At 44.4% G+C, this 25,320-nt stretch overlaps 1 protein-coding gene across 2 annotated transcripts in view; it reads right to left on the reverse strand.

Moving 5' to 3' along the window:
* Positions 1–25,320, reverse strand: part of LOC124795023 (neurotrimin-like) — a 388,376-nt gene that overhangs the window by 299,851 nt on the left and 63,205 nt on the right. For both annotated transcript variants that reach the window (XM_047258789.1, XM_047258790.1), the window contains exon 2: positions 23,697–23,855. In XM_047258789.1, coding sequence (XP_047114745.1) covers positions 23,697–23,855 — 159 coding nt within the window. The remainder of the gene's footprint in view (positions 1–23,696; positions 23,856–25,320) is intronic.

A 25,320-nucleotide genomic window follows, 5' to 3' on the forward strand; every position in this document is an offset into this window, starting at 1 on the left:
CGTTATTGTGCTCATTTCACGCAAGAGACGAGCAGCAACTTCGGGGCTTTGAGGAGCTCTCAGTAGCAGGAGATGATCGGACGTCCGGTCACGGGGAATTGCGGACAGAGTCCCGCCGACCCCTGGCTGGCGGCTTTCTCTTTCGATGTCGCAAGGTCCAGAGCGACAGAAACTCGCTGGTTGTGGCAGTTTACTCGCGTAAGCCCGATGTTTTGCTCTGGAACGCGCCAAGTTGGCGTCGCGGCTGTGCTATTGCCTGCGACGTTTCAGAGAAATGGTAGCCGATCTCCACGGGACAGCCGACAGAACAGCGCCACATGTAATATCCCAGTTATCATATTACACTGGCTCCCATCGCCGTGAAGATTCCCGCGTCCTGGAGTAGACCATATAAGCTACTCGACTGTTACATCAGCACACGTTGGCGGTCATCATCGGGAAGGAATGTTATTGGCGCCTAGGATGAGAAAGTACGGTAGTGGGAGTCTAGACGAATTTGTTGTAAGGCCATAATTGGCGAAAGCTTTGTTTACTGCCGATGGTTGGCCGAGTTCTTGGGCCGTGGAGCGGTCGCACTTTGGGTGCGGGGAGGAAGAGAATTTGGGGAGTTGTTCCCTGGCCGTGGCAGGAGTCGGCCGCGTACTTTGCCAACCTTGCTGCAGAAGAATTTCATTCGCAGTTTCACTTGTCCGGACAAACACTTTTTTCTTTCTTTTCTTTTTTTTCGCGCTCGCCATACGATCGGTCTCCGAGGCAGGGCCCATCTACACTCATGCTCATAAATTAAGGATAATGCTGATACATGGTGAAACAACGCTCTGGTGGGCGGTTTGCGGGTTTAAATCACCTCAGGGATGACCATGCTGTGCATTTGACCTGAGGTCGTTGCACGGTGGCACTGGCAGCAGTCCACATATGCAGAGGTGTGTTGCTGCATGTTAGAGTACGCTGCAGCGAGTAAGTGTGCACGCGTTTTCAGACAAGCTAATGGTGACTGTGTGTTGAAAATGGCTCAGAAAACACATACTGATGGCGTTCTGAGAGGTGGAATACTAGGGCGCCTGGAGGTTGTTCAAACACAGCAAGTCGTAGCACGGGCCCTCCATGTGCCACAAAGTGTGATCTCAAGATTATGGCAACGATTCCAGCAGACAGGAAACGTGTCCAAGCCCTACAGTACAGGACGTCCACACTGTACAACACCACAAGAAGGCCGATATCTCAACATCAGTTCCCGCAGACGGCCACGCAGTACTGCAGGTAGCCTTGCTCGGAACCTTACCACAGCCACTGGAATATTTGCCTCCAGACACACAGTCTACAGACGACTGAACAGCCATGGTTTATTCGTCCGGAGACCTGCAAGGTGCTTCCCACTGACCCCTGGTCACAGCAGAGCCCGTAAAGCCTGGTGTCAAGAACACAGTACATGGTCATTGGAACAGTGGTCCCAGGTTATGTTCACGAGCGTGTAGTACGAACAGTGATTCTCGCCGGGTTTTCATCTGGTGTGAACCAGGAACCAGATACCAACCCCTTAATGTCCTTGAAACGGACCTGTATGGAGGTCGTGGTTTGTTGGTGTGGGGTAGGATTATGATTGGTGCACGTACACCCCTGCATGTCTTTGACAGAGGAACTGTAACAGGTTACGTGTATCGGGACGTCATTTTGCACCAATATGTCTGCCTTTTCAGAGGTGCAGTGGGTCCCACCTTCCGCCTGATGGATGATAACGCACGGCCCCACCGAGCTGCCATCGCGGAGGAGTACCTTGAAACAGAAGATATCAGGCGAGTGGAGTGGCCTGCCTGTTCTCCAGACCTAAACCCCATCAAGCACGTCTGGGATGCTCTCGGTCGACGTACCGCTGCACGTCTTCAAACCCCTACAACACTTCAGGAGCTCCGACAGGCACTGGTCCAAGAATGAGAGGCTATACCCCAGCAGCTGCTCGACCAGCTGTTCCAGAGTATGCTAACCCGTTGTGCTACCTGTGTACCTGTGCATGGTGATCATATCCCATACTGATGTCGGGGTACATGCGCAGGAAACAGTGGCGCTTAGCAGCACATGTGTTTCGGGACGGTTTTCTCAACTTATCACCAATACCGTGGACTTACTGATCTGTGTCGTATGTGTGTCCCCAATGTGCCTATACTACTAGCGCCAGTTTTGTGTAGTGCCACGTTGTGTGGCACCACATTCTGCAATTATCCTTAATTTTTGAGCATGAGTGTATATGCAGCAGCCGACACGAGAAGCGCGGTACTGTCGCTAATATATGCAGTCAGACCTGTAGGGTTTCAGCTTATTTTTCAGTAGACCAAAATTAGAACTGAGGTTCCTCAGCGGTTCGCTTCCTTTCGTGATATCGTGGTAATGCATCCGATTATCGGTTTGTTTATCGATGTTATACATTTCACTTGTTCTCTTTGCTCCCTCTTCTCGTAGTAGAGGAGCACACTAGGTTCCATGCAGTGTCGTTTGTTGTAGTTACTAGATTCTTGGCAACACCTCTGTCAAGTGATGATTGTTTAGATGTATATATGATGGTTCCTTGTACAAACTTAATTTTGTATTCCATTTAAAGAAAATAAATATAACTGCAAGCCTTTAGGTGACATTCATCTGTTAAATACTCACCAGACTTCTTTGGCATCATCATTTTTGGAGGAGAACTTTGATCAATTAACTTGAAGAATAAATTATATAAGAGGTTAACCAGTCCATGTAGGAGCGATATTAGGGTCATTATAAGACAGCGTTACACAGCTTGTGCAGATTCAATATGAACCTACTTGGGTATGATTTGCATAACCTCATGATTCTGTGCCGTAACTTGCATATCAGGACCAAACACTAGCAAACACGCAATTAGTTTCTAAACAGTTGCCGAAACAAACATACAAACATATCGTCAGAAAGGAACCCGAGGAATTCCGCAGAATGAAAAAGAAGTGGCAGATAAAATATTAGCGTTTCTGCAAGATTCCACAGGAATGAGTGGAATGTGTGGTGTCATATACACCCGAACGTGCGGTTAATGTAGATGAGGAGTACAATGATGGAAATATGTGCTTAACAAGTCAAAGTGATACGGAATAGGTGTCGAGCCATGTAGTTCATCATAAGGAACAGTCGTTGTCCAAGAAATGGGTACTAGTCATAATTATGCAGACAGAAGATCTCCGCAGCATAATAAAAGAACAATTGCGAACACATTCGTTCGCAGCAATATGGCCAAGTAGTGCATAAGAAAAACCACGGATTTTCAAGGGAGGAAAAGGTGCCCGTGCTACAAAAATTGGTGTTCGCGCGTTTCAAAGATGCTCGATACAATATTCAGATTGTCCATGACAGTGACTTACTACGTTATGCACATCAAATTGTGCGCAACATAGGTTACAGTGATTGCACGGTAAACTGTGGGTGGTTGCATAGCTTGAAACAGTGCTATAGAATTGGAAGACGTGAGATAACGGCATTTCAGGAAAAGCGCCAATTTGGTGAGATACAGAAAACTGAGGAATCTGCCCGAAAATTTGTAAATGAGATAAACAAACTTATCCCATAGTTCAGTAAGGAATTTGTTTTAAACTCCGACCAATCGGGATTTGAAGAGGATATGGATATGAAAGGAGTCCTGGGACCAAGAGAGCTGAATCAAGATCAACTAACATCAGTGCCTTAATGAATTTGTGTAGAATTATGCTGACTGTTAATCTAAATGGGAAGTTATTTATTGTGCTGCGAAAAGTTGGAGACGCTCTGCCCCCTACGATTCTTTTTCATGTGTGTGACCTTTCAAGGGTAGTAGAGGATATTTACGTCACAGCGATCAAAAGTGGGAAACTGGTGTAACAGAACTAGAACACTATGGTAAGAACACTGCTTTTGGCCAATAGCTGGTAACAATAACTTGCTTTTAATCGAGGCTTGGTCTGGGTGTAAAAATCGTACTCATGTAGAGCAAACTATGCCTCTTGGGAAGGGTGTGACATTTCAATTCATTCCACTCAGAAACACTGGACAAATTCAGCCTCTGGGTGTTTGTCTTTTCCGTGCCTATAAAACATATTATCGCAGTATCGGCAGCTACGCCTTAAAGCAGTGGCGGCCAAGACAGCACGCAGACCATGCCCAGACTCGTGAGCCGAAGCACTCAGTCTCGCTGCATATTTCCCCCGACCGCCACATCACACAGCCTGAGCATGAGGGGAGGGAAGAGAGCGAAACAGCGAGCATTTAAACTGCATACAACTTGTTTCTATGTTTCACATTCCTTAATAAAATAACTCACAAACGAAACAAATATTCAATATTATTAAACTTTTCTAGGCGGTGAAGACGTAATATAATTTTAATCTGGTACAAACTGCCGGCATACGGACAGAGGTAGAAAATTTCACAAATTTTTCGCAGTCAAGTTCCCATAATATATATTATAAACGTGATGTTTAGTTTCGTAATCGAAAAAAGGTTTTTCACACAAATATGTCGATCGAAATATTATAACACTTTTGCAGTCTCATTATGGAGACGTGGAAATTCTGAGGAAAGCTTTGTTGACGGCCTGGACAGTTTCAGTGTGAAAAGATTTGTCATTAAAACTGGATTTACCTTGCAGCTCGATAAGTTACATCTGTCTTCGACTGAAACGGCAAACGGACTCGAAAACATACATAAGATTGACAGCGCCCTCAAAACCTTTAGAAAACTATCCTTATAATTTGCTCAAGGGCACCACGAACTCTTCGAAACTCGTGTTTTCTTTTACGACAGTGAGCGTAAGGCACTAGACTGCGTCTCTCAGAGTGTATTACTTCTATCATGAGATTTTTTAACGCATCCCCATAGAACCACAGAGAAGTTGCAGTCAAGAGCACTTAAAATATGAGGTCTGCAATCCATTCAGGATGTTCTAATTTTCGTTCCTGAACTCCTTTTCCTTTCGTAAATTCACCAATAGCGACTTTTAAACCGAATAATCGTTCTGGGCATGATTTAACAACGTACTTTTTAGTAATATGTAAAGGCTTCATACTCTTCGTTCAGTTCCATCGAAAACTGTTGCCGGTGTGGCCGAGCGGTTCTAGGCGCTTCAGTCTGGAACCGCGCGACCGCTACGTCGCAGGTTCGAATCCGCCTCGGGCATGGATGTGTGTGATGTCCTTAGGTTGCTTGGGTTGGTTAGGTTTAAGTGGTTCGAAGTTCTAGGGGACTGCTGACCTCAGCTGTTAAATCCCATAGTGATCAGAGCCATCTGAACCATTTTTCGAAAACAGTTGCAAATGAGAGTGGAATAATGGATGCGACTTCATAAATTTTACTGTTCATACCATCAATTTCTTCGTGTGTTGCGTGCCTGAGTATTTAGAACTAAGAACTTCTTGATGTGCTGAACGATGATTCCCATCAGTCGATTGTTGTAATTTTCTGCTCTTTCGATGTTAACGGAACCTTTAAATTCCTTCTACCAGGTATTGTAATATCGTTTCATACCAAGTTTACAGTACCCATCGCTGATGCAACTGCATAATAGACACTGAGATTTCACATCCTTTTCTTTTGTCATTCCCATTCATTTTTAAATGCTTGTGACGGTAGATTGCTAGACTGCCTCTTTTTGTGCAAGCATCGACTGAACCTGTAATAGTCCTTCATACCATGAACAAACGGCGAAGGATAAATAGCGCTGACTGCTCAATTCTGCCGAAATGAAGAGAATTGTGCCGACAGAAAAACGCAGCACCACAGTACTAAATGAAATGTCGCGCTGTACCGAGTACTTCAGGGAAGGAACCAGCAAAGCCTGAGGCCGTGCCGTCTACACTGTAGACCCAAAGGAACTGGTACACCTGCCTAATGTCGTGTACGGCCCCCGTGAGCACGCAGAGACGCTGTAGTACGACGTGTCATGGACTCGACTAATATCTGGAGTAGTGCTGGAGGGAATTCACAGCATGAATCCTGCAGGAGTACGAGGTGCAGATCCCTTCTGAACAGCATGTTGCAAGGCATCCCAGATATGCTCAGTAATGTTAAGGTCTGGGGCGTTTGGTGGCCAGCGGACGTGTTTAAACTCGTAAGAGTGTCCCTGGAGCCACCCTGTAGCAATTCTGAACGTATGGGGTGTAGCATTCAAATGGCTCTGAGCACTATGGGACTTAACTTCTGAGGTCATCAGTCTCCTAGAACTTAGAACTACTTAAACCTAACTAACCTAAGGACATCACACACATCCATGCCCGAGGCAGGATTCGAACCTGCGACCGTAGCGGTCGCGAGGTTCCAGACTGTAGCGCCTAGAACCGCTCGGCCACCCCGGCCGGTGATGTCGCATTGTCCTGCTGGAATTGCCCAACTCCGTTGGAATGCACAATGGACATGAATGGATACCGATGAGCAGACGGGATGCTTACATACGTGTCACCTGTCAGAGTCGTACCTAGAGGTATCAGGGGCCCAATATCACTCCCACTGCTCACGCCTCACACCATTACAGTTTGTACAGTCCCCTGGTGACATGCAGAGTCCACGCATTCATGAGGTTGTCTTCACATTCGTACACGTCCATCCGCTCGATACAATTTGAAGCGAGACTCGTCCGACCAGGCAACATGTCTCTAGTCATCAATAGTCCATTGTCGGTGCTGGTGGCCACAGGCGAGGCGTAAAGCTTTGGGTCGTACAGTCATCATGTGTACACGAGTCGGCCTTCGGCTCCCGGTCCGAATGCCCGTATCGATGATGTTTCGTTGAATGGTTCGCACGCATTGAAATCTACAACAGTTTGCGGAAGAGTTGCAATTCTATCACGTGAACAGTGCTCTTCAGTCGTCGTTGGACCCGTTCTTGCAAGATCTTTCTCCGACCACAGCGATGTCGGAGATTTGATGTTTTACCGGACTCTCGATATTCACGGTAGGCTCGTGAAATGGTCATATGGGAAAACCCCCACTTCATCCCTACCTTGGGCATGCTGTTTACCATGTGTCGACTATAACACCACTTTCAGACTCATTTAAATCTTCATAACCTGCCATTGTAGCAGCAGTAAGCTATCTGAAACCGCGCCAGACACTTGTTGTCTGATGTAGGCGTTACCGACCGCAGTGCCGTATTCTGCCTGTTTGCATCTCTCCGTGTTTGAATAAGCATGCCTATACCAGTTTGTTTGGCGCTTCACTGTATATGTATTCTTTAAGCAAACTGAACCTCCTGTTCGGTTTTTAATTCCCAAGGAGTTCGTCTTCGATCTTGACGGTGTGAACTTTTGTGATCACTGTGGCGCACCATTTTATATTCGGAGTTCATGTTTTGTTTTAAACATTGCTTGAATGTCGGCGATGCTCATTTTGTAAAATGTAATGCATATATACCGTTGGAGGTTGATCTCTGCACCTCCCGCACACTGATTATCTGTCGCCCTCCTGATGCCCATAGCGAATCATTAACTGCTAATATTTTTCCTGTCACAATTGGTAACACAACGCTTTCAAATGCGCCTTACTAAATACTAAGCCTGCGACCCTGTACTCAAGGGATTCCTTGTCAGGCACACCGTTAGCATCGCAAGAATTCGATGTGCTCATGAGAAAGTTTAACATAGATACCTAAGAAGTACGTGGAGAAGACACAGGCTTTATTCACAGGGAAACCTGTAGTGTAAATTTACAGAATCTGTCACATTAATGTGACCACCGCCTATGTTCGACTGAATGTGCAATAACCACTCACAGATGGCGGGTAGTACTCCGAGTGACAGAGGGTATATAAAGCGTGACGAGGGGGGGCGGGGGGGGGGGGGCGGGAAACAGTAATAGTAATGACGTTCTTGTAATGCGAGAACAAGAGATTTATATGACGTCCAGAAGGGCATGATAATTGGCTTTCGGGAGAAGGGTGGAAGGATTTCTGAAACAACTACGTCTGTAAGTAGATCACGTGACGCCGTGGTAAAAGCGTATCGTGCTTGGCAAAATGACGCCCGCCGCCTTGATTCACCTCATCCTCTGGTTCCTCATCTCCTCTCCAGCCCCCGGCCTCTGCCACACCTTCACCGTTGTGTCCCCAATACCCTTCACCACTACATCCTTCATCTCCTTTCCCAAGGTGGCTTCTGTCGACTCTCCCTCCCAGATGAAACTCTCTCTCTCTCTCCATTTAGCCCTCCTATCAACTCTGATCCTCACCTCCCCATTCCTTCCTCTGTCCTTTCCCCAGGCTCCCTCTTCTGCCCCCCCACCTTCCATCCCGTTTTTTCCCCACCTACCCTCTTTCTGCCTCCCTTCTCTCCGCCAAGTCTTATTGCTCTCCCCTCCCCTGCCTTTCACATTCCTTCTCGCGTCCGCCCAGCCACCACTTTTCTATGTTCCCTCCCTCCATCGGCGCCCGGCGCCCCCTTTTCTCTCCTGCCCCCCTTTTCGACCTCATAGGTCCGGGTCCCCCCACCCCACCCCCCAGTCTGCCGCTGTGTCACCTGTACAGTTCTGTTACGAGTGTTATACGTCCCCTGTCAGTGTCGCGAACAGCCACCATACTGCCGCCGTGTTTTTTAATTGTGCCTGTTTCCTTCTTGTGTATCTTCATCTGCATCGTCACCAGAGGGTTACCATATTTTAAATTCCACAGTTTTTTACAATGCCAACGTTTTATCGCCTGTTGTTCTTGTTTGCTTATATTCTCATTATGTTTTTTAACTTTACTGTAGGCTGTAGAGCGGCACATTACGCTGCTGCCAGCCCGCCCCTCCCCCCCAGAGGGGGGGGGGGGAATTGAAATTCAATAAGGGCAAAATGGCGCTACCCAAATCGGCGCTGAGGCAACTGTGGTGCACTGCGGACCATGGGTGTCAGGGGTGAAAGACGGCTGCGGAGATGTGTAGGGGGTTATATATGTGCAGCTGTTGAACAATTGACCGCCCAGGTGAACCAAGTGGCTACCAACAGTGTCTCCTAATCCACAGTCCAGCAAATGTTGCTGCTCAGGGGCCCCTGCAGCAGGCGCCTGGTTTGTGCACCCATGCTGACTGCTGTTCGTCAGCGATGAAGGCTGGAGTTTGGACACTAGTAGTGCAAGTAGACATCCACCGGGTGACGACAGGTGGCCTTTTTAAATGACAGATGCCCGCTGGCGTGTCCGACGTGAAACTTTTGAAAGCAAACACCCTGCAACAACCATCTTTAGAGTCCAGGCCGGAGGAGGGAGTTCCATGGTCTGCAGATTGTTTGACTATATTCCCTGGGTGATGTTGCTATTCTGGAAGGCACTATGGGTTACCATAAGTACGCATATATCTTTAGGGACCATATCCACCCCTACACGCAGTTTCTTTCTCTTGAGCAAGACGATATTTGCCAGCGGGACAATGGAACATGTCACACAGTTCGCGTTCTAAGTGTGTGGTTCGAAGAGCGCCGAGATAAGTTTACCATACTCCTCTGGCGACCAAACTAGCCGGATTCAACCCAGTCGAGAATCTGTGGGACCACTTCAATCGGGCCCTTCACATCTCAACCGAGAAACATAGCGTAGCAGGCCATGGCACTGGAAGCTCACCGACTCCCTTCCTGCACGTCTAGTGCTACAAAAGCCGGTTATTCAGGCTTTTCACAGGTGGTCACGTTAATGTGACTTGATAGTGCATCACTCGTGTAAGGACCTCGAGAATTAATTGTGATATCTACGTGTGCTCAGACCTTGGGGCGCTGTTCAAAGGTTTCGCACTTCACTCAGGCAACTGGCGCAGTCAGATGATTGAGGGCAATTAGTCTCCTTCATATTGCTGATTGTAACGCGGTAATTTTCTCGTGTCATTGTGATTCACCCCAGTTTCTCGCAAGTCGAACAACAACACACTGATGTGTTAGCAACAAGGGCTACAGGCTGTGTGCGCCGCCATATTGGTGGGTGACCTTGAACGAGTTTCGCTCGGCAGCCGCTAGGGCTTGGAGGATCGCGCTAGGCTGTTTAGGTTTTTATGTTGGTAACGTCACCTAGCGCTCTGTATGAAAATCACTGGCTGTGCTGTGTTCAGTCTGTAGCTGGTGGGCATTGTTAGTCGCTATTGTAGTGTTGGTCAGTTGGCTGTTAACAGCGCGTAGCGTTGCGCAGTTAGAGCTGAGCCGCCAGCAGTGGTGTATGTGGCGAGAGAGATGACGGAGTTTTGAGAGCGGATGGACATGTGTCCATCACAGACAGTAAATTTGTAAGACTGGATGTCATGAACTGATATATATATTATGACTTTTGAACACTATTAAGGTAAATACATTGTTTGTTCTTTATCAAAATCTTTCATTTGCTAACTATGCCTATCAGTAGTTAGTGACTTCAGTAGTTAGAATCTTTTATTTAACTGGCAGTAGTGGCGCTCGCTGCATTGCAGTAGTTCGAGTAATAAAGATTTTTGTGAGGTAAGTGATTCATGAAAGGTATAGGTTATTGTTAGTCATGGCCATTCTTTTGTAGGGATTATTAAAAGTCAGATTGCGTTGCGCTAAAAATATTGTGTGTCAGTTTAGTGATGATCAGAATAAGTAAAGAGAGAAATGTCTGAGTACGTTCAGTTTTGCTCAGCTGTTTGAAAATCAAATAACATAAGGGGTTTACCAGCACAGTAATTCACTAATTTTTCTAAGGGAACGTTTCATAGTGAATGGAAGTTCACAGGCTGTGTATGCCACCTGGCTCCTTGTTACTTCATGAAGTCTGAGCCTCTTATTAATGCAACTAGAAATTTTCGTTGTGAGAATATTTTTATATATATTTTCATTTTTCAGGGATAGTTTCTAAGAGGAAACAGAAAATGTATTTACTTCATAATGTTTGTCTCCATTTACATTTTACACTTAAAAATGTAATTAACACTCATCATAAAGAAACTTATTTTCCAAAACTTTACACTTACTAAATTTGAAAAATAAATGCCAAAATCGGAAACCTTCTGAAAATAATCTCAATATTACTAAACAAAATTCGAAAAAAAGTATTAAATCAGATAAACATAAACTAATTGCGAAGTATAAGTATAATGCAGTATAACATCTTCCACACGGTTACAATGTTTCTCTCTTGTTTCCTTTGCTGAACTGAAGAGACCTGGTATAGGATGTTCCCGTAGGCGTTCTCATACATAGTATGGTTTTGTGAGTTTAAGAAAACGACTAACCCACTTTCTCCCAGTAATTTCCTCTTTGAAAGTGTTTTATATGTCATTTCTTTTTACCAGTAGGATGGCCATTCTTTACAAGTCATTACGAGTAAGCCCAAACAATCTTCCACTGCAAGACAATTGTAAACCAGCTCTTCTTTAAGATCTTTAACCAAAATTGCAGATCTGCCTCTTTTGTGTTTTATTCTATGGTGGACAACCTCATAAGAGTTGTTTTTAGAATATCAAACTGTTTACCCACTTTCTTCCAACAAATTTTCTTGTTTTGATCTGCATAAATAGCTTTAGTCATTTTACTAGACGCACTCTCCTGTCCTTGATCAACCTTATCCGTTATCCTCTTGGAATCTGCAGGAGAATTCCGATAAAATGAGAGTGTGTGAGCCCATATTTTGTTAAGCTAATAAATTTTAATGAAACGTCTAAATGAAATGGTTTAATAATGTACATTAAACTTAAAACAGGACACATACAGGTTGGAAGGCTTACCTGCCGTTATCTAGGACAAATAACGAAAAGTCTAGCACAGTGTAAACATTTTTCCTTTGTCAAACCATGTAACGGCCAACTGATAAGCAACAAGTGCAGTGGGAGACTTGTGTGCTCCACTGTAGAATGGTAGAACGCTGACCTACTGTTTACACTTGGGTCCACAAGAATTCAAGAGAAGCAGAACCAAAAGACCAGGAGGTGCGCATTAGAAGAGAATTCCACTTTAGGGCACTTTCCTCCATCTTTTTTCTCTTAAGGCATACGTAGTATGCATGAAAAAACAAATATGTCAAATAAACTAGCTATTCGAAGAAAGTGAAAAGGTGCATCTTAAGCGTCAGACTTAGTCGAAATCGAACAACAGAGTTATGTTCTTCAGATATCTTTAACTTATGGAAATCTGTCTTATAACAACTTACAAACTCGATGTGAAATATGCAAATTATATATTCATTTTTAATGACACGTGACAATGAATAGTTAAAATGCACACGGAGCCACTACGTACGTCAAGAATTATGCCTTATAAGGTCAAAACAGCATCAAAAGCAACCAGGACATCAGAATTGCATCTCACGGTCGGCAGGCAGATACAGCCTGTGAAGAAATACTCTATTAAGGAGTGGAAGTATAATTCACACTATGTGATAATAGGCCAGCAATTAAGTACGTACAAAGACTTTCGTTTAGTTCGCAAATATGTCTACATATTTTAAAAATCTTTGGCCTTTTTACGAATGGTCTATTCTGTATTTTGAATGAACTGTTACGCGTCGGGTATGGCACCCTATATTTCTAAGGGCATTCAAAAAAGAAACGAGCCGGAGGCATAATTACAGAAACCAGTACTTGTATGTTGGAAGTGTTGACCCTGGCTGTTGAGACACTTGTCCAACTGTGACGCAAGCTGCTGAATGGCTCTCTCATAAAATTCCCGGGGCTGCGATGTTAACCAGTTCCGGAAGTACAGCTGGACGTCGTCTTCTGAGGTGAACAGTTTGCCCCTCAGAGCCTTTTTAAGGGGACCGAAAATGGCGTAATCACAGAGAGAGAGGTCCGGACTGTACGGAGGGTGGCCGAGAACCTCCCATTTGAATTTCTGCAGGAGTGCCGCGACTGTGTTTGCCATATGAGGCTTTGCTTTGTCATGGAGCAGAATGACTCCACAGGTGAGATTGCCTGCTCGTTTTGATTTGGCGAAGGGTGGTCAAAGGTGCGAGTAACGCTGGGCAGTCACTGTTGTCCCGTGCTGTAGGAAGTGAATCAAAAGGAGCCCATCTTGGTTAAAGAAGAACGTCAGCATAACCTTTCCTGCACTCATGTGGACGACGTCGTCCAGCTGTACGTGGGGAACTGATTAACATCGCAGCTCTGGGAATTTTATGAGGCAGTCATTCACCGCCTTTCGTCACAATGGGACAAGTGTCTCAACAGCCAGGGTCAATACGTCTAACATACAGGTACTCGTTTCTGTGATTATGTCTCCAGCTCGTTTCATTTTGAACGCCCCTTATAAAACAGCTATCGAGGCTATAGATACCCCGTGAATTATAATTTTGGGCTCTCATCCAAAGTGTAGCACAAAAATCTTTTCAGCTTATGCGTTTCAGCAACTTATACTTTGCGCTATTGCTCTGTTATTACGAGCTAAGTATGTAAGAGATACAGTCTAGCGTCTGTTACTCACTGTAGAGACAGGAAAGAATGTGTGTTTCAAAAGCTACACTGCACGATCACAAATTAAAATTCAGGTAAATATAATAATCGCAAAATGTTAGCCGTTAATTTACTCCATCACCTGTATTCGAGAGCTTTTTCCATACTGAAGTGGCAACCATACAAGTCGAGTAATTCATGCATATAATGACTCTATCACGCAGAAGGACGCCATTAATCAGTAGGTCAGTAGGCATAATATCCATCTAGCCAAATGGAAACTCTCGCTAGCTTGGGAAGGTCAATACGCCCACTAGTTAACGATACCCTCAGTTTCACGGCATGATCAGTTTGTTTTATTATTTTGAGTAATACTGTTCAGAAACTTTTGGACGATTGTGTTGCTTGAGGCTTTCCCGACGGACATGTTGTATATATGGTCCTCGGGCGAGACGTCGGATGTCATAGTGAAAACTCCACAATATTTCATCAGCGCAACAGGCCGACATCTTCAGGTAAGATGTCGGCCAGTTGCGCTGATGAAATATTATGGAGACGTCTCGCCCGAGAACCATATATTTTGAACGATTGTGTTTCGACACCAGAATCCACAAGTTTTAATTACGGCTGGGATGAACTGGTGAAGTGGATTGCGGTAATGAATAACTGTATCGACTGCTGTTAAGCTATTAATTACAGTATCCCTCCTGCTTAGTGGCATCTAAGCAGAAGCATGCACAAAATAATACGTTGTTGTTGTTGTCTTCCGTCCTGAGACTGGTTTGATGCAGCTCTCCATGCTACTCTATCCTGTGCAAGCTTCTTCATCTCCCAGTACCTACTGCAATCTACATCCTTCTGAATCTGCTTAGTGTATCCATCTCTTGGTCTCCCTCTACGATTTTTAGCCTCCACGCTGCCCTCCAATACTAAATTGGTGATCCCTTGATGCCTCAGAACATGTCCTACCAACCGATCCCGTCTTCTGGTCAAGCTGTGCCACAAACTTCTCTTCTCCCCAATCCTATTCAATACTTCCTCATTAGTTATGTGACCTACCCATCTAATATTCAGCATTCTTCTGTAGCACCACATTTCGAATGCTTCTATTCTCTTCTTGTCCAAACTATTTATCGTCCATGTTTCACTTCCATACATGGCTACACTCCATACAAATACTTTCAGAAATGACTTCCTGACACTTAAATCTATACTCGATGTTAACAAATTTCTCTTCTTCAGAAACGCTTTCCTTGCCATTGCCAGTCTACATTTTATATCCTCTCTACTTCGACCATCATCAGTTATTTTGCTCCCCAAATAGCAAAACTCCTTTACTACTTTAAGTGTCTCATTTCCTAATCTAATTCCCTCAGCATCACCCGACTTAATTCGACTACATTCCATTATCCTCGTTTTGCTTTTGTTGATGTTCATCTTATATCCTCCTTTCAAGACACTGTCCATTCCATTCAACTGCCCTTCCAAGTCCTTTGCTATCTCTGACAGAATTACAATGTCATCGACGAACCTAAAATTTTTTATTTCTTCTCCATGGATTTTAACACCTACTCCGAATTTTTCTTTTGTTTCCTTTACTGCTTGCTCAATATACAGATTGAACAACATCGGGGAGAGGCTACAACCCTGTCTCACTCCCTTCTCAACCACTGCTTCCCTTTTATGTCCCTCGACTCCTATAACTGCCATCTGGTTTCTGTACAAATTGTAAATAGCCTTTCGCTCCCTGTATTTTACCCCTGCCACCTGTAGAATTTGAAAGAGAGTATTCCAGTCAACATTGTCAAAAGCTTTCTCTAAGTTTACAAATGCTAGAAACGTAGGTTTGCCTTTCCTTAATCTTTCTTCTAAGATAAGTCGTAGGGTCAGTATTGCCTCACGTGTTCCAGTGTTTCTACGGAATCCAAACTGATCTTCCCCGAGGTTGGCTTCTACTAGTTTTTCCATTCGTCTGTAAAGAATTCGTGTTAGTATTTTGCAGCTGTGACTTATTAAACTGATAGTTCGGTAATTTTCACATCTGTCAACACCTGCTTTCTTTGGGATTGGAATTATTATATTCTTCTTGAAGTCTGAGAGTATTTCGCCTGTTTCATACATCTTGCTCACCAAATGGTAGAGTTTTGTCAGGACTGACTCTCCCAAGGCCGTCAGTAGTTCCAATGGAATGTTGTCTACTCCGGGGGCCTTGTTTCGACTCAGGTCTTTCAGTGCTCTGTCAAACTCTTCACGCAGTATCGTATCTCCCACTTCATTTTCATCTACATCCTGTTCCATTTCCATAATATTGTCCTCAAGCACATCGCCCTTGTATAGACCCTCTATATACACCTTCCACCTTTCTGCTTTCCCTTCTTTGCTTAGAACTGGGTCTCCATCTGAGCTCTTGATATTCATACAAGTTGTTTTCTTATTTCCAAAGGTCTCTTTAATTTTCCTGTAGGCAGTATCTATCTTACCCCTAGTGAGATAAGCCTCTACATCCTTACATTTGTCCTCTAGCCATCCCTGCTTAGCCATTTTGCACTTCCTGTCGATCTCATTTTTGAGACGTTTGTATTCCTTTTTGCCTGCTTCATTTACTGCATTTTTATATTTTCTCCTTTCATCAATTAAATTCAATATTTCTTCTGTTACCCAAGGATTTCTACTAGCCCTCGTCTTTTTACCTACTTGATCCTCTGCTGCCTTCACTACTTCATCCCTCAAAGCTACCCATTCTTCTTCTACTGTATTTCTTTCCCCCATTCCTGTCAATTGTTCCCTTATGCTCTCCCTGAAACTCTGTACAACCTCTGGTTCTTTCAGTTTATCCAGGTCCCATCTCCTTAAATTCCCACCTTTTTTCAGTTTCTTCAGTTTTGATCTACAGGTCATAACCAATAGATTGTGGTAAGAGTCCACATCTGCCCCTGGAAATGTCTTACAATTTAAAACCTGGTTCCTAAATCTCTGTCTTACAATTATATAATCTATCTGATACCTTTTAGTATCTCCAGGGTTCTTCCATGTATACAACCTTCTTTCATGATTCTTAAACCAAGTGTTAGCTATGATTATGTTGTGCTCTGTGCAAAATTCTACCAGGCGGCTTCCTCTTTCATTTCTTAGCCCCAATCCATATTCACCGACTATGTTTCCTTCTCTCCCTTTTCCTACACTCGAATTTCAGTCACCCATGACTATTAAATTTTCATCTCCCTTCACTATCTGAATAATTTCTTTTATTTCATCATACATTTCTTCAATTTCTTCGTCATCTGCACAGCTAGTTGGCATATAAACTTGTACTACTGTAGTAGGTGTGGGCTTCGTATCTATCTTGGCCACAATAATGCGTTCACTATGCTGTTTGTAGTAGCTTATCCGCATTCCTATTTTCCTATTCATTATTAAACCTACTCCTGCATTACCCCTATTTGATTTTGTTTATAACCCTGTAGTCACCTGACCAGAAGTCTTGTTCCTCCTGCCACCGAACTTCACTAATTCCCACTATATCTAACTTCAACCTATCCATTTCCCTTTTTAAATTTTCTAACCTACCTGCCCGATTAAGGGATCTGACATTCCACGCTCCGATCCGTAGAACGCCAGTTTTCTTTCTCCTGATAACAACATCCTCCTGAGTAGTCCCCGCCCGGAGATCCGAATGGGGCACTATTTTACCTCCGGAACATTTTACCCAAGAGGACGCCAGCATCATTTAATCATACAGTAAAGCTGCATGCCCTCGGGAAAAATTACGGCTGTAGTTTCCCCTTGCTTTCAGCCGTTCGCAGTACCAGCACAGCAAGGCCGTTTTGGTTATTGTTACAAGGCCAGATCAGTCAATAATCCAGACTGTTGCCCTTGCAACTACTGAAAAGGCTGCTGCCCCTCTTCAGGAACCACACGTTTGTCTGGCCTCTCAACAGATACCCCTCCGTTGTAGTTGCACCTACGGTACGGCTATCTGTATCGCTGAGGCACGCAAGCCTCCCCACCAACGGCAAGGTCCATGGTTCATGGGGGGACAAAATAATATGAGAAGTCAGTATATCTTCTCTATACACTACTTGTTGGCTGATGTTCGTAAAATAAGATATCGCCAAACTCCGGGGAAAAACAAGGGCCAAAATAACACTGTTCGGACTAAACTGTTCAGTAAAATAGAAACGCGTGACGCAGTTGACATGTCAAGACTAAACGACCTGTCATCATTGCAACAGCCCATGTGATCATAGATCTTGAATCTGGCGCAGTCTGGAGCCGTGCGACCGCTACGGTCGCAGGTTCGAATCCTGTCTCGGGCATGGATGTGTGTGATGTCCTTAGGCTAGCTCTAAGTTATAGGGGACTGATGCCCTTAGAAGTTAAGTCCCATAGCGCTCAGAGCCAAACAACCTGGCACACAGTACACGAGTAATTGGCGTACAGTAATTGGCGTACATCGAACACAGTACGTGTAGCCACATTATTACAGGTCGAACACAATCAGTGCAGGATGAATTCGAGGCCGGCCGGTGTGGCTGAGCGGTTCTAGGCGCTTCAGTCTGGAACCGGGCGACCGCTATGGTCGCAGATTCGAATCCTGCCTCGGGCATGGACGTGTGTGCTGTCCTTAGGTTAGTTAGGTTTAAGTAGTTGTAAGTTCTAGGGGACTGATGACCTCAGATGTTAGGTCCCATAGTGAACCATTTTTGAATGAATTCGAATCTGAATATCACTCTTAAAACTTCGCAGCCGAAGGAAAGATTGCAGCGGGAAGGATATATTCAAATGGTGGTATAGAATATTGTCCAAATGAGCACTAGGTTTAATTCTTGCCTTAAGTGTCCAAGAACGTCCACCAAGTGGCAAAGAATTGTTATCATGCCAAACAACAGGCTGGCTGACACGAGTAAGTTTTCTCAGTATGTGACTACATGCACAGCATTGCACTCATCGAATTATCTGTAAGGGCTGGGATGTCCCCTGGAGGAGAAGAGGATACCAACTTCCGACTCTTCGTATTACCACTAAGACAACCAGTCACCTTATCAAACACAATTTTGGAGTTATTGCAGAGACATTAGACACTTTGAAGTGATAGTCAAGAGCTCGATAGTGACTGTACTCTACTCACGTCTGTTACCATATGAGGGGCTCGGAGAGCCAGATATGGAGAGGTCCAAGGAAGAACACTATAAAAAGTTCGTATAGCTTGTAGTAATAAAATGGGTGCGTTTGATTTGAATCCACAAAGGTCAACCGGTGTACCATGGCGAAAATATACTAGAAGGAATAGATTTAAGTTTGTAACGTATTCTAAAACTGAACAAACTGCCGATATATCTATAGTTAAATCCTGGACAGATTTAGAGAAGGATTGTAAAGTAAAGAATCGCCATTTTCAAGGTACCAATCCATTCTATATTGGACTGCAAATAGCTGGTGATGAACCTGAGAAAAACGATAAAGTGCAGAGTGAAGTAAAATACGTTACATTTGTTGTAAGGAATAGAGTCTATATGACTTTTTGTAAGAGGAAAGGTAATGTTACTTTCTGAATAAAGGTATTTGTTTACAGTTAATGTCTGCGTTGGAATTTTTTTATGCCAACTGGGACCATATCCGAAATTACCCGGACGATCTACGCCTCGTCTTCCTTGTTCCTAACAACCAGCAGAGGATTGATGAACTTGCTGTAACATTTTACGGCAACAGGATTAATTATTCTGCAGCTGTTATTGTATTGGAAGAATTGTAGTATTATAAGCCTAATTTGGATGATTTAATACGTCAATTTAGGGACGCTTATAGAGAATATGAATTTATGCCAAACGGTATGAGGTGTGCATACAGGTACTTTGATTTTAGGCAAGGCCGTTACAGGCCATTGTGGTACCATTATTAGAACCTCAATAAAAAAACCTCAGAAGTCGCACCTCAGACGCAGATTGACCATTTCCTGGATTTGGATTGAGTCACGCTGACGAGGTAGCCTACAACCAAGGAGTAAACATCTAGCAGACCATTTCTTACAATTAACTTGTGATTGTTAGCCGACGGGATGTGTGTGTCATGTTTTCTAGTGACGACATCGTGCACACTCCTGAGCTTGTTTCCTACAGTATGGATGGTTTTGCATGATAATTTTCATGCTCAGGCCGACGCAGACGAACAGTTGACTGAGATGTGGAATTTCTTCTCTCTTCAGCCTTGATGAAATGTGACTTAGTCACTGTTTGAATTTGTAGAACATGTATCAGCCTTTGATAGGAAGGAATTTTTATTTGATTACTGGTTTGGATCAATTATTATGCTCAGCTTCATATTTGTTTGGTTTAATATAAAAGTATAAACAGCTGCCTTTACGGTGGCTATTCTACAAATACTTACGACGTAGATGTCAATTGTACGCGCATTTGTTGTTGGTAAATCATTACTTGGCGCCTTCCTCCTACGACAGTTATGTTTACGTATAGTATTATTATCATTTTGTTTGGTGCTCAATGTATGTCAAGAGTTTATGAATTTCTACAAACTTTCAATATCAGATTAAGTAGCCAACCGGTTACATAAAACGTTAGGTACATTGACCTACGTTTCGACACCTACTAGGGGTGTCTTCATCGGAATGAACAGTTGCTAAATCGTAAAATTACATTGCTAAAAAAAAAAAAATTCAAAATTTGGAGCAGCTATGTCCAATTAAAAAGTAAAACTAAACACTATTTATTTTGATGAAGACATCCGTAGTAGGCGTCGAAACCTAGGTCAATGTACGTTTATGTGCAACCGGTACGATGTTCAATCTTATATTGAAACTAGTATACGGTTGCTGAATAACAATAATGTTCAAAACTGTAAAATTTCTATAAAGTTTACAATTTACTCGAGTATCTAAGGCAGACTGTGCATAACAAATATTAAAATATAAATGGTGTGAATGTCTAGTTTTCCGCCCACATCCTCATCCCATACGGATGACAGAGACGTTACACTGGTTTGACTTTGTATCAGTTACGGTTCATATGTGGGTCTGACTCACAAGGGAAGTACTTGAACTGGAAGGTTAACACCAAATAAAGGTAATTTTCAAATGAGCAAACAGTTCCGCAATACAACCCATGACGGCCATTTGTTTGTAAAACTCTGCACGTGCATACAGCCCATGTTTGAACGTTAACGAATGGAAAGGTTACAAAAGCACAATTCCTCGAATAAACAATAACTCTTAACATCTGTTTAAGAACAGCAGACTTACAAAAGTGATAAGCGAGGAATTACTTGGCAGAAAAGTAAAGAGTTCCTTAAAATGGTATATGTTTACTCACACAGTATGTAGTTACTGGGTCATATTACCCAGTCTACGAGGGCTATTCAGAAAGTAAGGTCCCGATCGGTCGCGAAATGGAAAGCACAATGAAAATCAAAAATGTTTTATTTGCAACACCTTACAGCTGTTTCTCTACATAGTCGCCGTTCCTACTTGGAAATCTGTCGTAGCGTTGTCCCAACTTTCCGATGCCGTCGTCATAGAAGGCAGTTGCCTGTGCTTTCCACCACTTCTCTACGCTGGTTTACAGTTCGTTGTCTGTGCCAAAATGTTATCTTCGCAGCCAGCGGTTCATGTGAGCAGAGATGAACATCGGTGGCAGACAAGTCCGGGCTGAGCGGTGGGTGATCAAACACTTCCCATTGGTCCTGCTGCATGCGGCCGACAGTTGTCATAAAGAAGGAAACGCATGACATGTAGGGCGTGCGGTATGTGGTGCTGCATGAAATCAGGGAAATCTCGCAGCGGGAGCCCATACTTGGTGGGAGACACTATTGTTCTAGACGTCTTTACGTGCTCTCTGTGTGCTCAGAACTGAGAAGAGCAACGTCACGCGATCGACGGGCATACTAGAGAACCTGCCCAACACATCTGTGCAAAGCTTCATTGGAATTTCACTGTCGTTTACATTTCACGACCTATCGTATCGTTCTCTCTAAATAGCCCTCGTAGGCGTTACCTTATTGTCGTACATTGTTACTGTTCTCTTATTGATCACCGGAGTGCGAATGTAGAGTTACAATGAAGTGATGTAATACAACAGGATATATATATATATATATATATATATATATATATATATATATATATATATATATATAGGGTGAGCACGAAGGCTTGCCCTGATTATAACAATTTATAACACAACAACTGCTCGACATAATAAGTTACATTTGATCCCGTTACATAGGTTAGTGTTACTAGTTTTTTTCTTCTTTTTTTTAAGACCACTTACGTTAGTAAACCTTAACGTGTACTCTCTTGGCATCTCGGAGAATGTCGAGGCGGTATTCCAGTTCCCGCCAGGTGTTTCGTAACAGTACCCACAGCAGCTTGTATCATAGCTTTCAGTTCGTCGACGTTAGCAACTGGTGTGACGAAGACTCTGTCCTTGATATGGCCCCAGAAAAAAAAGTCAAGGGGTGTAATGTCTGAAGAGGGTATGGGGTGTAATGTCTGGAGAGGGTAGTGATGTCCGACTCGGTGGATTGGAAGGAACGGTCCAACACCGTGGCCACCCCGCTCCCCAGACATTACGCCTCTTGCCTTTTTTTTCTGGGACTATATCAAGGACAGTGTCTTCGTCACACCAGTTGATGATGTCGACGAACTGAAGGCTAAGATACAAGCTGCTGTGGTTACTGTGACAGAACACATGTTACGAAACACCTGGCGGGAACTGGAATACCACCTCGACATTCTCCGAGTAACCAAGAGAGCACACGTTAAGCTTTACTAACGGAAGAGATCTAAAAATAAAAAAAAATAAAATAAAAACTAGTAACACTAACTTATGTAACGGCATAAAATGTAAATTATTCTGTCAAATGGTTATTCTGTAATAAATTGTTATAATCAGGGCAAGACTTTGTGCTCGACCTGTATATTATTTGAATATATTTAGGTATTCAAACAGTGAGCATACTACATTTTTATTGCGTTTTAGTGGGGACATTTCCCTTGTCAGATTTACACAGTCGGCAAAATATAAAACACCCTCAAGGAGTGGGAGGTTGCAGTGTTAGTTATTCATTTGACACGGTCATCGGCGATGAGACGGTGCTCAGAATGCGTGTCTGTTCTGACGGTCCAGATAGTGACTGTGCTGAGTTTAGAAGTGAAAAGTGTTCGCACTTTTAGCGCTAGGTAACAAACATGTCTCACCAACGAATAAGTGTTGATTTATAGCCATTTGAACTCGATCGCATTGTGGGTCTGTGCGATGCTTAATGGATGTATCGACGGTTTGTTGCATGTATTGTCGGCAATTTATGGTTGTGTGTCGCTACTTTCAATAGTGGTTTGTGGAACACTCCCACACCTGGAGACCAGGTTCCGGGCGTCCAGGTAGTACAAACGTACCGGTACGTTAAGATCGACGAACTGCGCGAGCAGCGGTAGTCGACCGAACATCATCCAAGGACGAAATCTGGGAATATGTTGCACCTGGAGTGGCATCACGAAGCACAGGGCAGATTAAGGTCACGTGTGCCTATGGCCAGGTTGCCACTGGCGCCACAGCACTGAAATGCATAGCTAATGGGGTGTCGGGAAATAGTGGAGTGGCGCCCTGTTCTCTTCAGTGATGAGATTAGGTTCTGTCTATGTACAAGTGCCGGACATACACAGGAATGGCATGGACCTGGTGAGATGGGTATTCCATATTACGTTCGCTCACGACACACAGGTGCCATCCCAGGCTTAATGATGAGTGGAGGGGAGGGGTGGTAAGTTGCAGCAGACAGTGGCATTTGGGTTTTCTGCTGTGTGAACCACCCAGTGCCTGCTACATTACAGACGCTGTAATTGACGTGCTAGTGACATGTCCATATAGTGTTGCTCTTTGTGGTGTATGAGTGCCCTTGCTAGCAAGATAGCCAGATGACTCGCCAGTTGAACCTGTGTGGGGCATGATGAAGCAGGAACCTACCCGTTTTCCTTGGGCTACAAGAACCGTTGCCGAAATGCAGGCAACGAAAATCGGAAGATGCTTCAGAAAATCTATCGGAAGACGCGATTCAGCACCTTTACAACCGTTTGCATGCGACAGTACATGGCTGTGTTGCCGCCAGAGGAGGCTACACTGTGTACTAATGAAACTGCTTGGGCACCCTTCACTGTGAGACGCGTGTTCCTTTTTGTTTGTATTTGGTATCATGTATTCCTACAATAATGAACTACCCTGCTGCCCTTGAGGGTACTGTATTGACTCTTTTCTTTTTTTTTTTTTTTTTTTTTTTTTGGCAGCGTACGTTCACCGACCAGTCATGCTACTCGCTACACGGCAGTGCCGGGCTACGGACGAGAGAGGTACAAGTTACCTACACTCCTGGCCGTTGGCCATGGGGATGGGTTCGCCGCCCTCCCGCCGCCACGTGATGGTGGGCTGCGGGGAGCCGGTGGCCGCGCAGCGCAGCGTCACGTTGGTGCCCTCGCGCACCACCATGTCCGTGCTCGTCGGGTAGTCCAGGATGTCCGGCGGCACTGAAACACCACAAAAGAGGGCGCACGTCTTCCATCACACTCCAAAGTAAGCTGTAGCTCTGGTCACAGTGCCAGCGTCGTCCCGAAAGAGAGAACAACAGAGAATAAGAACTGGGTCCATTATGTGCAAAGCGACAATATCCTTGGACACCTCAGATGTCACCTCATATTTTTATTAACTCTCATTGGTTAACTGTTAATATATAGATTAATATCTGAATACGTCCTCGATTCAGTGCCCCTTTCGATTTCAATTCTTGGTAATAGAAGAGCTACGAAAAAGCATTGTGGTCATCAGAGTATACACACTACTGGCCATTAAAATTGCTACACCACGAAGGTGACGTGCTACAGACGCGAAATTTAACCGACAGAAAGAAGATGCTGTGATATGCAAATTATTAGCTTTTCAGAGCATTCACAGAAGGTTGGTGCCAGTGGCGACACCTACAACGTGAGGAAAGTTTCCAACTGATTTCTCATACACAGACAGCAGTTGACAGGCGTGGCCTGGTGAAACGTTGTTGTGATGCCTCGTGTAAGGAGGAGAAATGCGTACCATCACGTTTCCGTCTCTGATAAAGGTCGGATTGTAGCCTATCGCGATTGCGGTTTATCGTATCGCGACATTGCTGCTCACGTTGGTCGAGATCCAATGACTGTTAACAGAATATGGAATCAGTGGGTTCAGGAGGGTAATACGGAACGCCGTGCTGGATCCCAACAGCCTTGTATCACTAGCAGTCGAGATGACAGGCATCTTATCCGCATGGCTGTAACGGATCGTGCAGCCAAGTCTCGATCCCTGAGTCAACACAGGGGGACATTTGCAAGACAACAACCATCTGCACGAACAGTTCGACGACGTTTGCAGTAGTATGGACTACCAGTTCGGAGACCATGGTTGCGGTTATCCTTGACGCTGCATCACAGACAGGAGCGCCTGCGATGGTGTGCACTAATGGCAAAACGTCATTTTTTCAGATGAATCCAGGATATGTTTACAGCATCATGATGATCGCATCCGTGTTTGGCGGCATCGCGGTGAACGCACATTGGAAGCGTGTATTCGTGATCGCCATACTGGCGTATCACCCGGCGTGATGGTATGGGGTGCCATTGGTTACACGTCTCGGTCACCCCTTGTTCGCACTGACGGCACTTTGAATAGTGGATGTGTTACGACACATGGTTCTACCCTTCATTCGATCCCTGCGAAACCTTACATTTCAGCAGGATAATGCAAGACTGCACGTTGCAGGTCCTGTACGGGCCTTCCTGGGTACAAAAAAGGTTCGACTGCTGCCCTGGCCAGCACATTCTCCAGATCTTGCACCAATTGAAAACGTCTGGTCAATGGTGGCCGAGCAACTGGCCCGTCACAATACGCCAGTCACTACTCTTGATGAACTGTGGTATCGTGTTGAAGCTGCACCGGCAGCTGTACCTGTACACGCCATCCAAG

Source organism: Schistocerca piceifrons, chromosome 4 (genome assembly GCF_021461385.2).
Source record: "Schistocerca piceifrons isolate TAMUIC-IGC-003096 chromosome 4, iqSchPice1.1, whole genome shotgun sequence".
NCBI lineage: Eukaryota > Metazoa > Arthropoda > Insecta > Orthoptera > Acrididae > Schistocerca > Schistocerca piceifrons.